This window comes from Lissotriton helveticus, chromosome 9 (assembly GCF_964261635.1).
Source record: "Lissotriton helveticus chromosome 9, aLisHel1.1, whole genome shotgun sequence".
Classification (NCBI taxonomy): domain Eukaryota; kingdom Metazoa; phylum Chordata; class Amphibia; order Caudata; family Salamandridae; genus Lissotriton; species Lissotriton helveticus.
In genome coordinates, this window is record NC_136070.1 from 419,788,469 (window position 1) to 419,803,522 (window position 15,054).

The following is a 15,054-nucleotide window of genomic DNA, read 5'->3' on the forward strand; positions in this document are numbered from 1 at the left end:
GCCTGCAGGCAAACTTCTCTTCCTTCTGCCGCCAAAGGAGGCACCGAAGGCCTTTACGACTAAATCGGCGCCAAAGACGTCGGAATCATCAACGTCTGGAGCACTTTTAGGTCGACTACTCGACTCAGGAGAAGATTCTGAGCGTTTTATCGACGCAGACACGGGCAAATTGACCCTTTTCAAAAGAAAGATCACTTCACAGCCAGTGGACTCTTATGTCATCCCACTAAAAAAGAAACGGCTTGCTCAAGACGCTTCAGCCCTGATGGAACCTATACAGCCTCCTCCTAGAAGGAGCCCAACACCTTCCCCAGAACACTCGGAGGGTGAGGGATATGGAGAAGATGACCAATACACTTTCCCCATCAATGACCCTGATGCACAGCAGGATTCCTATGACGACATAGGTGACCAAGGCAACCAGAATGTGGGGCAGGACCCACAGCCTTTCATTGCACGTGCATCCCCAACAGAAGATTCTGCAGGTTTTCATGCACTCATTGAACGGGCAGCTGCTAATCGTGATGTGGACATGCATGCTGACCCAGTTGAAGAAGACTTTCTATTTGACACTTTTTCAGTCTCTGAAAGGACAGTAAAGACACTGCCTATGCTCAAAGGGGTCCTTAAACATGCTGCGGACATCTTTAAAGAACCTACCAGGGCGAGGGTGGTCAATCCACGCATCGAGAAGAAGTACAGACCAGCACCTGCAGACCCTGCATACATTCGGGGACAGTTGCCACTTGACTTCCTCCTTGTGGTCGCAAATGCCCGCAAACGGGCTAACTCCCAAACGACGGGTGAAGCTCCTCCCCCGGACAAGGAGTCCAAAGTGCTGGAGGCAGGGGGCAAAAGGGTAGCTGCGCAGGCTGCAAATTTCTGGCGTATTGCAAATACACAAGCACTATTGGCACGTTATGATAGGGCGCATTACGACACCCTAGAGCAAGTTTTACGACACCTGCCTCCGCAGTTTCAAGAGGCTACCAAACTGCTTATAGAAGAGGGCAAACTAATCTCCAATGCAGCCATAAAGTGTGCACTTGATGCCGCAGACACAGCAGCTAGAGCTATTAACACTAGCGTCATGCTGAGACGACAAGCGTGGCTCCGCATATCGGGGTTTAAACCGGACATTCAGACAACCATACTCAATCAGCCCGTCAATCCTGATAGACTGTTTGGTCCTGATGTTGACACCACCCTCAAAGATTAAGAAAGACAACGAAACAGCTAAGTCTATGGGGGCCCTACAATCACAACAGTTCCGGGGCAACACTTTTCGTCGCTCAGGTGCACGTGGAGTCACCAGAGGACAAATGGGTCAACAGTCGCAGTTCTCTAGAGGTGGAGCACAGTCCTCGTACCCCAAGCAGAACAAAGGGGGTAATCGAGGAAACAACACCAGAGGACGTGGCAGAGGAAACAACAATTCCCGTTCCTCTGCCCCAAACAAACAGTGACTCTCTGTCACTGCCCCCCGACCATTTAACACCTGTCGGGGGGAGACTCCAGCAGTTCCTGCCAGTCTGGACAAACATCACCACAGACAGGTGGGTACGAAAACTTGTCCAGTACGGTTATTGTCTAGAGTTAAAGTCCACTCCACCCAACATTCCACCAAGGCAACGGCCTATGTCCGCAGAGCATTTGCACTTATTGCAGCAAGAAGTAGTGGTGATGCTGCAAAAAGGCGCAATCGAGCTCGTGCCAGTGGAGGAGGAAGGCACGGGGGTGTATTCCCTGTACTTCTTTATTCCAAAGAAGGACGGATCTCTCAGACCCATTCTGGATCTGCGTCCCCTCAACCTGTATATACTGTCAGAACATTTCCATATGCTTACACTGCAACAGATTCTTCCCTTGTTAAACCAAGGGGACTTCTTGGCAACCTTGGACCTCAAGGATGCTTATTTCCACATTCCACTACACCCGTCCCACAGAAAATACCTCAGGTTCACTATCCAAGGCAAGCATTATCAGTTCAAGGTCCTGCCCTTCGGAGTGACCACAGCCCCAAGAGTGTTTACCAAGTGTCTGGCGACAGTAGCGGCGCACCTCAGGAGGCAGAACATCCATGTCTACCCCTACCTGGACGACTGGCTCGTTCAAGCCAAGTCGGAACAACAGTGCGCCGCAGACATGTCGACTACCATTCACCTCCTTCACGACCTGGGCTTCTCGTTGAACTACCCGAAGTCGCATCTTCAGCCGGCACATGTCCGACAGTTTCTAGGTGCGACGATCAATACCCTGACGGCCATGGCTCAGCCAAACCAAGTCAGAATAGACAGCATGCAGTCTCTAATCCTAAAGTTCAAACCACAACACTCGCTTCCAGCGAGAGTGTTCATGCAGTTGATTGGCATGATGGCCTCCTGCATCTTCATAGTCCCTCACGCACGTTTACATATGCGTCCGCTCCAGGAGTGCTTAGCAAATCAGTGGACACAGGCTCAGGGACAATTGACAGACCTAGTGTTGGTTACCAGTCGGGCGTACAACTCTCTGCATTGGTGGAATCCACACAACCTTTGCAAGGGCCGTCTGTTCCAGGAGCCAGTGCCACAGATTATCCTGACAACGGACGCGTCTCTCCAGGGATGGGGAGCTCATTTGCTCACTTACACAGTGCAGGGACTATGGACGACGCAGCAACAGAAGATGCACATCAACTATCTGGAACTGATGGCAATCTTCATGGCGCTCAAGTCCTTCAATGTACATCTGTGCAACAAGGTAGTGTTAGTCCGGACGGACAACATGACCGCGATGTACTACATTCAAAAGCAGGGGGGCACCCACTCGCCACAGCTGTCTCATCTGGCTCAGAGCATGTGGAAGTGGGCCATTCAGAGGAACATTTTCCTCATGGCAGAACACCTCCCAGGCAAGGACAATCAGATGGCGGATCTGCTCAGCAGATACAGCCATCAAATGCACGAGTGGGAGTTACACCCATCAGTACTCCGCCCGTACTTCCAGCAGTGGGGTCAGCCCGAGATAGACCTGTTTGCCACAAACGAAAACGCAAAATGCCAACACTTTGCCGCCAGGTTCCCTCACCCACAGTCGCAGGGGAATGCGATATGGATGAACTGGTCAGGCAGATTTGCGTACGCTTTTCCGCCAGCCCCTCTGATACCGCTGGTGGCAAGAAAACTAAGGCAGCACTCGATGACACTCATCCTAGTTGCTCCAACGTGGGCGCGCCAAGCATGGTACACCACGTTTCTAGAACTCTCGGTGGTGCCGCATCAAAGGCTGCGCCTCACGCCCAGACTTTTGACGCAGAACCATGGAGACATTCAGCATCCAGATCCGCAACAGCTCAACCTGGCGATCTGGCTCCTGAAGTCCTAGAATTTGGATACCTTCACCTACCTCCAGAATGCATGGACATCATCAAGGAGGCAAGAAAGCCTACTACCAGAGCATGCTATGCTGCAAAATGGAAGCGTTTTGTCATTTACTGTACGGCTAATAACATCAACCCGCTAGATGCATCTATCCCTAACATCAGTTGCTATCTGTTACATCTTTACAAGTGCAATCTAGCGTACACTTCCATTCGGATACATCTATCCGCCATAGCAGCTTATCTTCAGAACAGGCAACATCTCTCTGTCTTCAGAGTGCCTGCCATTAAGGCTTTCCTTGAAGGTCTGAAACGAGTCATTCCCCCAAGAACACCGCCAGCTCCGGTGTGGAACCTCAATGTGGTCCTCACCAGGCTGATGGGACCACCTTTTGAGCCACTACACTCGTGTGAACTCCAGTTCCTAACGTGGAAAGTAGCTTTCCTAATAGCTATTACGTCACTGAGGCGTGTTAGTGAGCTGCAGGCGCTCACAATACAAGAGCCATTCCTTCAGATTCATCCAAATAGGGTGGTACTGCGTACTAACCCCAAATTCCTTCCGAAGGTGGTGTCACAGTTTCATCTCAACCAAACTATTGACTTGCCTGCATTCTTCCAAAACCCACAAACGGTGGCGGAAAGAATGCTTCATACTTTGGATGTCAGGAGGGGATTGATGTACTATATTGACAGGACACAACACTTTAGGAAAACAAAACAACTTTTTGTTTCCTTTTCGCCACAGCACAAGGGCAACCCTATTTCCAAAGCAGGAATAGCCATGTGGATTGTTAAGTGCATCCAAATCTGTTATCAGAAGGCTAAACGTACCTTAACAATACCCCCAAGGGCGCACTCCACACGCAAGTTGGGGGCATCTATGGCTTTCCTGGGGAACATTCCTTTAGAAGACATTTGCAGAGCAGCCACGTGGGTTACACCACATACCTTTACAAAACACTACTGTGTTGATGTGCATTCCAAGCAGCAAGCAGCTGTAGGACAGGCTGTTCTCAAAACACTTTTTCAAGTTTCTGCAGCTGGCACGGGCAACCGCCGCTAATGGAGGGACTGCTATATATTCTATGCAAAATATATGAATTTAGCAGCCCACATGCCTCGAACTGAATATGCTACTTACCAATATGCATCTGTTCTTGGCATGTAGGGCTGCTAACATTCATATCGCCCACCCTCCTCCCCGGTGCCTGTCGCAGCTGCAGACAAACTCTTGCATTCAATCATTAGCATGGACATCCTTTACACTTTACACTCCATCTCTGCCACAATGGCTCAAAACAATCTGGGGATGGAGCCGATGCCCATGCGCACTGTAGTCCAGGGGAGGAGCCACCTATCTCAGGATACTTCGAAGACTCTTCCAGGACAACAATGTGCGATCATCCGGACCCAACACTAGGCGGCGATCTAATTCAAAAGATATGAATGTTAGCAGCCCTACATGCCAAGAACAGATGCATACTGGTAAGTAGCATATTCATTTTATTACATAGAAAGGACAAAACCTTTCCATAACACAAATAAACTATTTGTCGTTTTTGCTCCACCACACAAAGGCAATACCATTTCAAAATCAGGTATTGCAAGGTGGATAGTCAAGTTCATTCAAATATGCTATGCAAAAGCAAAACAAACGTTAACAGTTCCCCCTAGAGCGCACACTACACGCAAACTGGGGGCTTCTATGGATAACTGCTATGTAGTCTATGCACAGCATACGATCTACAGCTCATATGCCTCAAAGGAAAATGCTACTTATCCAGTATGCATCTGTTTTTGGCATATAGAGCTGTAGAGTCCTATGTGCCCACTTGCCTCCCCGGGTACCAATACCTGTTGCAGTAACATCTTACTTAGATACATGCATTCATGGACATCACCTTTCTGATGGATACATCTGCCAGTGGATTCCTGACCTTGTGAATATCCCCCTGCGTCAGCAACGTTCGGAAAACTCTTTTGTAGCACGCCGGCGTGGACGATGTCACAGGAGCACGGCATCGCGCGCGACTCCGGCTGACGTCACCGACTCCTTATAAGGCCTACGTCGGCGTGATGACCTCAGTTCCCTTTTTTCCGCGTCGTCGACGCTAACGGTTTCTTTAGGATCTCTAGTGTTGTGGATAGTAACTTTGTTGCTATTTCTCTGTTATTGTATCTTTCTTGAGCCACTGTCTTTCGCCGAAGATGTCGAAGAAGACAGGGTTTAAGCAGTGCGGATCGTCTGCCAGGATGATGTCCATAACCGATCCGCGTGATTGCTTGTGGTGTCTGGGCTCGGACCACGATGTCGGAGGCTGTCGTTCCTGTTCTAAAATGATCCCGAAGGCTCTGCGTGAACGAGAGGCTAAACTTCTTCTAGCCAAGGTAAAAGGAAAGTATGCCAAGAGGTCTTTGAGGTCAAGATCCAGACGCTCCAGGTCGAAGCTAAAGTCGAAATAGAGGTCGAAGTCGAGGTCCCGGTTGGAGCCCGCGTCGAAGTCTGCTTCGGGGCATGCTTCGGGATCCTCGAAGAAAAAACATAAGAGGAAGAAGCATAGCTCGAGGCATCATTCCGGGAGGGAGTCTGATTCGAAGGAGAGATCTTCATCTCGTAGACCTCATAAGGACTTCATGTCTCCATCACCATCTCGTGAGCCTGAAGGTGAGGCCTCGCCTTTTCAGTCCCGAGGGCCATCCGACTCTGGATCCGTGTCAGTCTTCTGAGCATGAGGAGGTTGACGTTGAAGATCCTCGGGCTCCGGTGCATCGCTCAGAAGATCAGGAGGGTCAAGAAGGAACGGTTCCGGAGCAGCCTCCTCTGGGGCAGCCAGTGGGTTCGTACCCTCCGTTTCCTGGTCCTGGACAGGACCCCTCGCATTTTCTAAATGCAATGTATGGCGTGTATGCCAGGTCAATGTACCCCACTGGTGCAACGGCTGGTCCCATGGGTCCATTATCTTACAATTTGGGTGTCCCTCAAGCATACGCCCCGGCGCCTTTTCTGCTGTTTTTACCGACGCCATATCCACCGTGGCTTGGTTCGGCGCCGCCGAGGTCATCGACTCTGCGCACGGCTTCGCCGACTCCGGAGCGACCTCTGGATCGGAATCGGGATTCGACGCCTGTTCCAGCTTCCCGTCCTCAGGCTGTTTCAGCTCCTCTCTCGATGCCGGCCCTGGCTCCGTCGGAGTCGTTACCGGATCTGACGACTTCGCTCTGTTTGGAGTGGTCGAGGCGTAGGGCACAGCATCTCTTGGAAGAGAAGGAGTATGAGGATCCAGAAGTGGAGGATAGGGGAGCTTCAGGATCAGGAGGATTATTTTGAGGATCTGCATAGTGCAAGTGGTTTGGAATTTTCTCCAGAGTGGGGGTTGCCTGCAGTTTCTGATGCACCCTCTAAGGATGTGGCTCCATACCACGTTGTGATTAAAAAGGCTGCAGAACTGCTGAACTTGACTTTGCCTTCTGTGGAGTTTAAGTCTAACATCCTTACTGAGGTTCTTCATTCACCTTCTTCTGTTGTTGAGCCGACTCTCCCGTTCACTGAGGCTCTTACTGAACCGATTATGGAAGTCTGGAAAAAGCCTTTGACTGCTCCTGCGGAGTCTAGGACTGTGGCGAGGCTCTATAGGGTGGCGCCTGGTGATCCTGAGTTCTTAACCTCGCATCCTTCGCCAGAAAGTCTGGTTGTTCAGGCGGCTTGTTCAAAGAGGTCGGCTGGTGTTTTTCCCCAGGTTCCAGGGGATAAGGACTCGAAAAAATTGGATCAGAATGCCAAGAAAGTGTTCTCGTCAAGTAGCATGGCTTTGAAATCGAGAAATGCTACTTGTCTGCTGGGCAGATATGTGCATGCTTTGATGGACTCGGTTAAGCAGTTGTCATCTAAGCTTCCGGAGGATGATAGGAAGAATTTCAATGAGGTTGTCTCTGACACGCAGGCTGCAGCTCGCCAGGTGATTGAGTGGCATGGACACGGTGGACTCTGTGGCTAGAATAATGGGTTCATCAGTCGCCACTAGAAGGGCCGCATGGTTAAAATCATCAGAATTTTCATCTGATGTCCAGGCTGCTCTGATGCATTTGCCTTTTGATGGCACTGGCCTTTTTGGGAAGAAGGCTGATGCTGCCCTAGAACGGTTTAAAGATAGCAGGGCGACTGCAAGGTCTTTGGGCTTACAGGCAAGAGGCTCTTCCGTCAGGAAATTCAGGGGTTTTGGAAGGTCTACTTTTCGTACCTATAGGCAGAACCAACAGCAGCAAAAACAGCAGAATCCTTTGTACAAGTCCTACAGAGGTAAACAGAGGGGCCGTGCCCGAGGTCGTCAAGCCTCCTCCTCCTTAACTTCCTCCTCTAATACCCACCCCCCACCTACAACAGCAAAGCAGTCCTAGATCTACCATTCTGGATCATGCTGGTCCTGTAGGGGGCCGGCTTACCTATTTTCTACGAGATTGGGAATCGGTTACATCAGATCTTTGGGTTCTCAATCTCTTAGAGAATGGGTATGCTCTTCCCTTTCGGAAATTTCCCCCCAATTACCCTCCTTGACAAGGTTATTGTTCGGAGGACCACCTGCTTCTTTTGCAGGAAGAAGTCCTGGCTCTTTTCAGAAAGGGTGCAATAGAGGTGGTTCCGGAGCAGGAGAGTGGTCAGGGGTGCTACTCCCGGTATTTCCTGATCCCCAAGAAGGATGGCAGACTTCGTCCAATCCTGGACCTCAGGGTTTTGAACCTCTATCTCAAGCAGGAGAGGTTCAAGATGCTCACCCTTGCGCAGGTCCTTCAAGCGCTGCTGGAAGAAGACTGGATGGTGTCAATCGACTTGCAGGATGCATATTTTCACATTCCGATCCTGAAGTCTCACAGGAAGTATCTCCGTTTTACGGTGGGTTCGCAACACTTCCAGTTAGCGGTCCTTCCCTTTGGACTTACTACTGTGCCTCGAGTCTTCACCAAGGTGATGGCTGTGGTGGCGACACATCTCAGAAGATTGGGGATACCGGTGTTCCCCTATCTGGACGACTGGCTGATCAAAGCAGAGTCGCCGGAGAAGGTGCTCCATCATTTGCAAGAGACAACTCAGTTGTTGCACAGGTTGGGTTTTTCAATAAATGTACCCAAATCTCACCTGGTGCCCTCCCAGCGCAACCTGTTCATAGGTGCGGTACTGGACACTACTGTGTGTCGTGCATTCCCTCCTCCTCAAAGGATTCGCGACATACTGGAAATGATACCTTTATTTCACAATGGAGCGGTCGTTCCAGTCCTGAAGGTCCTACGTCTGCTCGGTCTGATGGCTTCTTGCATTCTGTTGGTCGACCATGCACACTGGCACATGAGGGCACTCCAGTGGAGCCTCCGCAGGCAGTGGTATCAGCACAACGGGGATCTCAGGGAGTCAGTGAGGATCTCCAGAGAAACTGCAGCGGATCTGTCTTGGTGGGGCGTGGAAGGCAATCTGTCTCAAGGAAAGCCTTTCAATCTGACTCCATCGGTGGCCACAGTGATAACGGATGCATCCACTCTAGGGTGGGGTGCTCATCTGGGGGACCTGGAGATCAAGGGTCTTTGGTCTCCAGAGGAAAGGTTGCTCCACATCAACCTTCTGGAATTGCGGGCCATACGTTTGGCACTCAAGGCCTTCCTCCCTTCCCATCGCGGTCGGTCGGTTCAGGTCCTGACGGGCAACACCACCGCGATGTGGTATGTCAACAAGCAGGGAGGAGTGGGTTCGCGGTGTCTCTGCAGAGAGGCTCTGCGTCTCTGGTCCTGAGTTCAGGACCATCAGATTTATCTAATGGCAAATCATTTGGCCGGTGTTATGAACGTACGTGCAGACAGTCTCAGTCGGCAGTTCTCGGCCGACCACGAGTGGAGGCTTCACCCAGAGGTGGTTAGTCACGTCTTTCGGATGTGGGGAACTCCTCAGGTGGACCTGTTTGCCACTCGTGAGAATGCTCACTGCCCGTCGTTCTGCAGTCTCCAGTTTCCGATGCAAGGAGCTCTGGGAGACGTGTTTCAGTTGAGTTGGGACTCACAACTCCTTTACGCATTTCCTCCCATACCCTTGATTCCTCGGGTTCTGAGGAAGATTCGCCAAGACCGGGCCCAAGTTATATTGATCGCCCCGGATTGGCCGAGAAGGGTGTGGTACACAGATCTTCTCCACCTCTCCTCGTGCTCGCCGCTCCGTCTCCCTCACAGGGCAGATCTCCTGCTACTTCTGCTTTGTCTAGGGGTGTACCTGTTGAGGATATTTGCAGGGCCGCGACTTGGGCCTCCCTCTACACGTTCGCAAAGCATTACTGCTTGGATACCGAGGTGAGGAGGGACGGCCACTTTGCGCGCTCTGTCCTCCAGGATTTTCTGGTATAGGAGAGTGGACACCCTCCTCCGGGAGTGGGGACGGCTGTGGGACTCTATTCACAAGGTGAGGAATCCACTGGCAGATGTATCTATCAGAAGAACAAGTTACTTACCTTCGGTAATGCTTTTTCTGGTAGATACAGTATCTGCCTGTGGATTCCTCACTGACCCACCCGCTTTCCCGTTGCCACTCTGCTATACCTGAGTTTATGTATTTTTATGTAAATTTATATTTGTATATATATTGGGTTTTTCATACCTTTGCCATGCACTATGTGTGCAGTTTTGAGTTGTATGTACTATGTACACTGTATGTATGTATATCTACTGTCATTGGTCCGTCCGGGTGCCTCGAAGGCACGGAAAAAAGGGCGGAACTGATGTCATCACGCCGACGTAGGCCTATTAAGGAGTCGGTGACGTCAGCCGGAGTCGCGCGGCATGCCGTGCTCCTGTGACGTCATCCACGCCGGCGTGCTACAAAAGATTTTTCCGAACGTTGCTGACGCAGGGGGATATTCACAAGGTGAGGCATCCACAGGCAGATACTGTATCTACCAGAAAAAGCGTTACCGAAGGTAAGTAACATGTTCTTTACTACTCTTACTAACTCCATTATCAGCCTCTGCGGGAAAACAATCTAACAATGGAGTTGATGCCCACTATCTCCTAAAGGAGGAGTCCCCTACCCTGTGACTGGAGAAGACTTCTTCGAAGAGTCCAGAGATTCCCCGAGAAGTGTACAGGGCTTCCATGCAAACCCAAAGCGTTCTGTTTGTGGTAGTGTGGTTGAGCAGCCTTAGGCCTAACACCGAGGAGTGTAAGACATTTGTTATACACACACAGTGATTATTCAATGACGCACAACTCAAAAAAATGTACACCAGTTTTAGAAAAATAAGCTTTTTTCCAGGTTTATTTCTAGACCAAGATCTACATTGAAAAGCAAGTACGATTTTCTTGGTCCTAGCGCTGATTGCCATACTGCTGCCATGCAGTGCGATACAAGGGCAACTCCATCAATAAACGTACTCTCCAATGTTTCCAAGCTTTGAGAGCGGCTGCACAAAGCCAGCAGGTATCCTTCTGCAGTATTTGCCACTGCGTGCACAATGGGAGTTCTCTAGTTGACTGTTTCCCATTCGCTTTTCACACAGTGTTTCTTATATCGCGCAATCTACCAGTGTCATGTTTTTGGTTCAAGCAACACCATCCATCTTATAACACTACAGTACAAGATTTTACTGTGAAAATAATTTAAATTGTTTACAAATTTTATAATACTTTTTCCACAAATCTTGAACCCTCCTTTTTTGATAAACGCCTGTAAACTGCATCACTGATTTATTTCCAGAAATTAATATGCATATTAATACCAAAACATCTTAAAACACTATTTTGATACTATTGCATATGTATAAATTATCATATTTTATATCTTAATTTTAGATTTTACAATAACATGTGAACTGTTGAACAAACAAGTGAAAGTGAGTCCTGACATGGCCATCTTCATCACCATGAATCCTGGTTACGCTGGAAGATCTAACCTGCCCGACAATCTGAAGAAGTTGTTCAGGAGCTTGGCGATGACAAAACCAGACCGTCAGTTGATTGCTCAGGTCATGCTGTACTCTCAGGGTTTCCGTACTGCAGAAGTACTTGCCAACAAGATTGTACCATTCTTTAAGTAAGTATGAATGCCCTGTAGCCATATTTTCTGGCTCCTCCTAGGAGGCATTTGTGTCTTGATGTATAGACATGTTGTTAATTGTAGATGCGTTGTTGAGCGTTGCATGTGTTTCTTGTAACCAATTCAAAGCTAGTTCTTCTCCGGTACTGCATTTTGTTAGCCTGGAATCCTCAATAAATGTTAAGGCTACCTAAAAAAAAAAAGTAATCATGTAATGTAGTAGCTTGTCCCCCTCGTTTTGATACTCATGTACATTAGCCAGTAAGGTAGATGGAAGGTTAATCACTTTCTGTGAAGGTGGTTGCTTACAGCACCTTGTTTTGCCAGTATTCCTTCAGATTGAAAACCTTGCAAAATACATTACACTTTGTGAGGAAATCAACAAGCATTTGAAATTATGCATATCTTATTGTAGTGGGTTTCTATGTAAAGCTCAACTGCAAAAGGATTTGTACATGGGCAAGGCTTCTCTCGGACGATAAACCAACTCTCCATAACCTACTTGCTTGGCAATAAGGAGGCCATGCGTTTATTTGACTTTCTAAATGAGGATAGTGACAGCAATTGTGATCCTCCATGCAGCTGTCTATTACAGGACATTTGGAACCAGCAGTTTAACATTAGCTGGAAACCTTTTGCTAACCTTTACGACTAGGATGTCTAGATCAGGTGCACGCCTGTGTTGTAGCGCCCATTTTGTTGTGTGCCTTGCTCTTGTTTTCTGCCCTGTGTTTTGATTCTTTGTTTGCAGCGCATAAGTAGGAATTACCTAGAGATGACAAAGCAAGCTAATTCATTGTACTTGAAGTTTTCCAGTTTTGAAATGTTCCATAGGTACTTATCTGATACACCCTCCTGTCTGGTGAAGTATGTCCTTAACTTAACAAACTATATAATCTGAAGATGGCTTCCGGGGTCAGGGCTTATGGCTCATTCACCTGACTGCCTTTGATTGACAAGCCTGAAAATAATTGGATGATATACTGCATTAAATTGATTCTTTAATGCTTGTATTTCCAAAATGAACCATGAAAATCCTAAGATTGTAGCCTGAATGGGAAAATTCAAACCTCCCGAATCTATAAAAGATTGCCTATGCATAAGAACTGTAGTTACAGAAAAGTATCTTTTGCTTGTATATGTTGGGCTAGAGAGACAACTGATGCCATCAATGCAGTTAGTACCCTCTCAGGTAAAGAAAGTTGCTCCTAGCTGATAACCTTTCTGTGTGCTTTTGGGTGAAGTGTAGGTTGAGAGAACCCATGTTCACATTAAGTGCAGTCTTGTAGGGTTTAGTAATTAATGGTTGAACTGTAGAATGTTATCTTCGCAAACCAAAGTAGGGGTTCAGCTCTCCTTTTGGTTGTTACATTTGGTGCAGTGCTATGCTGCATTACTGCCTGTTCACAATTAGTAAGTACTACATAAAATAATTGTATATTTTTTTTAACTTGTTTACATTTTTCTTGCCAAATGAAGGTAAAGAAAATGTATGTACAATGTTTTCTCACATGGCATTCACATTGGTTTAAGCTTGTTGTAGGAAGCTGGCTTTGTATATACTATAACAAAATTAGGTATATTGTGCAGAGTCCAGTAGAACTCCAAAGGTAGGCAGAGGTAAAAGTAGAAAGCACCTTACTCTCTATTTGTGGTAGTGTGGGCGAGCAGTAAAGCTTTATCAAAAGGCAGTGTTAAGCATTTGTTGTACACACTCAATCAGCAAATGATGTCACACACTCAAGGACTAAACTCACACCAATTTGTTTGTATCAAAAATATTGTTCTTTTATTTCTAGAATCAAGCGAAGCCTGGTGCAGGTAAGTGAAACTATACTTTACAAAATCTCATGCAAGGTTTTACAATTGAATGCAGGTTCAAATGCAGTTGGTTGAATTCCAGGTAAGTCAATATTTCAAAATTACTTTTCAGTTACTTTATAGATTACTTTGTACGTTACTCATTAGATTATTTTTCAGTTACTTTTTCTACTCAATGTGATCTGCATAGATATCACACTGGGACATTTCCTAGAGAAAAGGTAAGTAAATCAGTTTTTGTACATTGCAGATTTTCAGTGTTCCATACAAACCAACTCCACACATCAAACAATTTTCAAGAAAAGCAGTCAATTCAATCGTATGGAAGGAAATAGTTATCGGTTCATAAGTAAGTAGTTATTTGTGGGAGTTGGTATTCTGGGGTTAGAACCAGGGTTCTCTCAGGGTCAAGGATGCACTACTGAAACACCCTCAACGTCCCTAGGGTGGCCGGGTGCAGAGTGCTGAGGCCCAATGTTATCCAATGGGGATAGAGGCCTCCGGTTGGTGGCTGCTCACAAGCAGCATTTGTGCGAGCAAAGCTACTGGTGTTCGGCTCAGGACAAAGGGGAATCTGAGTTAGTACCCAAAGTACACCCACAGCGGCGCTGGGTGCGGGGTGCTGTTTTGGCGTGGGGTGCCCTGTTGTTTTCGATGGGAATTCTCTGGGTGCAACAAAAACTACAGTCTTTAGGATGAAGATCTTTTGTAGGTGACCACCAGTAGGAGAGGTAATTTGGAATGCTGGGAAACTGTCGGTTGGGCCCTCCCAGGCCATGGGGCGTTGGGTGCATGGGGTGTTTTTAGGTGTCGGGGGGGGGGGGGGGGGAGGGGGGGTGGATCCTCCAGAAAGAGACTGCAGGCATTGTTTGGATGTTCGAGGCAAGTCCTAGATCACTAGATGTCTGGTCAGGATCGCTGAGGAGACTTCCTTTTGGTGTTGGGCCACTCTAACTCGGGCCATGGGCGTCGTGTGCAGAGTGGTGCAGACTCCCGGATTTGTCCAGAGTCTGAAGGTGAGCAAATCCGGAGCTCATGAGAGACAGTCTTGGGTTTGGAAGGCAGAGCAGGTCCTTCGGGTTCTTTAGGCTGCTGGCTGCAGGACACACTGCGATGCTGGAGCAGGTTGGCATCCACCTCCTCATAGTTCTGAATAGCTTAGTCAGTCCTTCTTCTGGTCTGTTCTTGTCTGAGGAGGCAAGGTTCAGAGTTGCCCTTAAATACTAGATTTAGGGGCATTTACAGGTAAGTAATGGTTGGGACCAATGGGTCCCTTCCTTGGGGTGGGTACACCACCTGGTATGTCACCCACCAGTGAGAGGGCGGCATATGTCTCTCGTGTTGGCTGGGTCCCCTCTTCTGCAAGATGACTGGGGCTGAGAGTTGTGCTTCACCTCGTCTCTCCCACCTGTGGGGTGGGTCAGCAAAGATGGGCACACCTTCCTTCCTCACCTGGTTTTCCGGCGATTCTCCCGCCCAAAGTGGAGGTAAGAACTGGTGGGGGCCAGTTGCTGGAAGCAGCAAAGGCCTGGGGAAGCTCACAAAAGCGGCAAACCTTGGAAGCTTCCCCTTCGTAGACCCTGCCCATCCTGGAGGAGGAGGCTTGGCACCTCGTCTTAGGATGTGCATTGTTCCAGACCCCAAAGAGAAGCAGGCTCTCGACCCAGGGGTCCATAAACACGTCTGGTGGTGGCAGCTGGCGAGTACCAATTCGAGTTTACAGAGGTTGCACTGCAATGTACAAACTTAGTAGACTCAGTACATAGGAATCAATAGGCTTTTTTTTAGTAAAATGCAATTACTTTTC

At 48.3% G+C, this 15,054-nt stretch overlaps 1 protein-coding gene across 1 annotated transcript in view; it reads left to right on the forward strand.

Moving 5' to 3' along the window:
* Positions 1-15,054, forward strand: part of DYNC1H1 (dynein cytoplasmic 1 heavy chain 1) — a 1,596,152-nt gene that overhangs the window by 370,872 nt on the left and 1,210,226 nt on the right. The window contains exon 30 of the mRNA XM_078660192.1: positions 11,183-11,423. Coding sequence (XP_078516318.1) covers positions 11,183-11,423 — 241 coding nt within the window. The remainder of the gene's footprint in view (positions 1-11,182; positions 11,424-15,054) is intronic.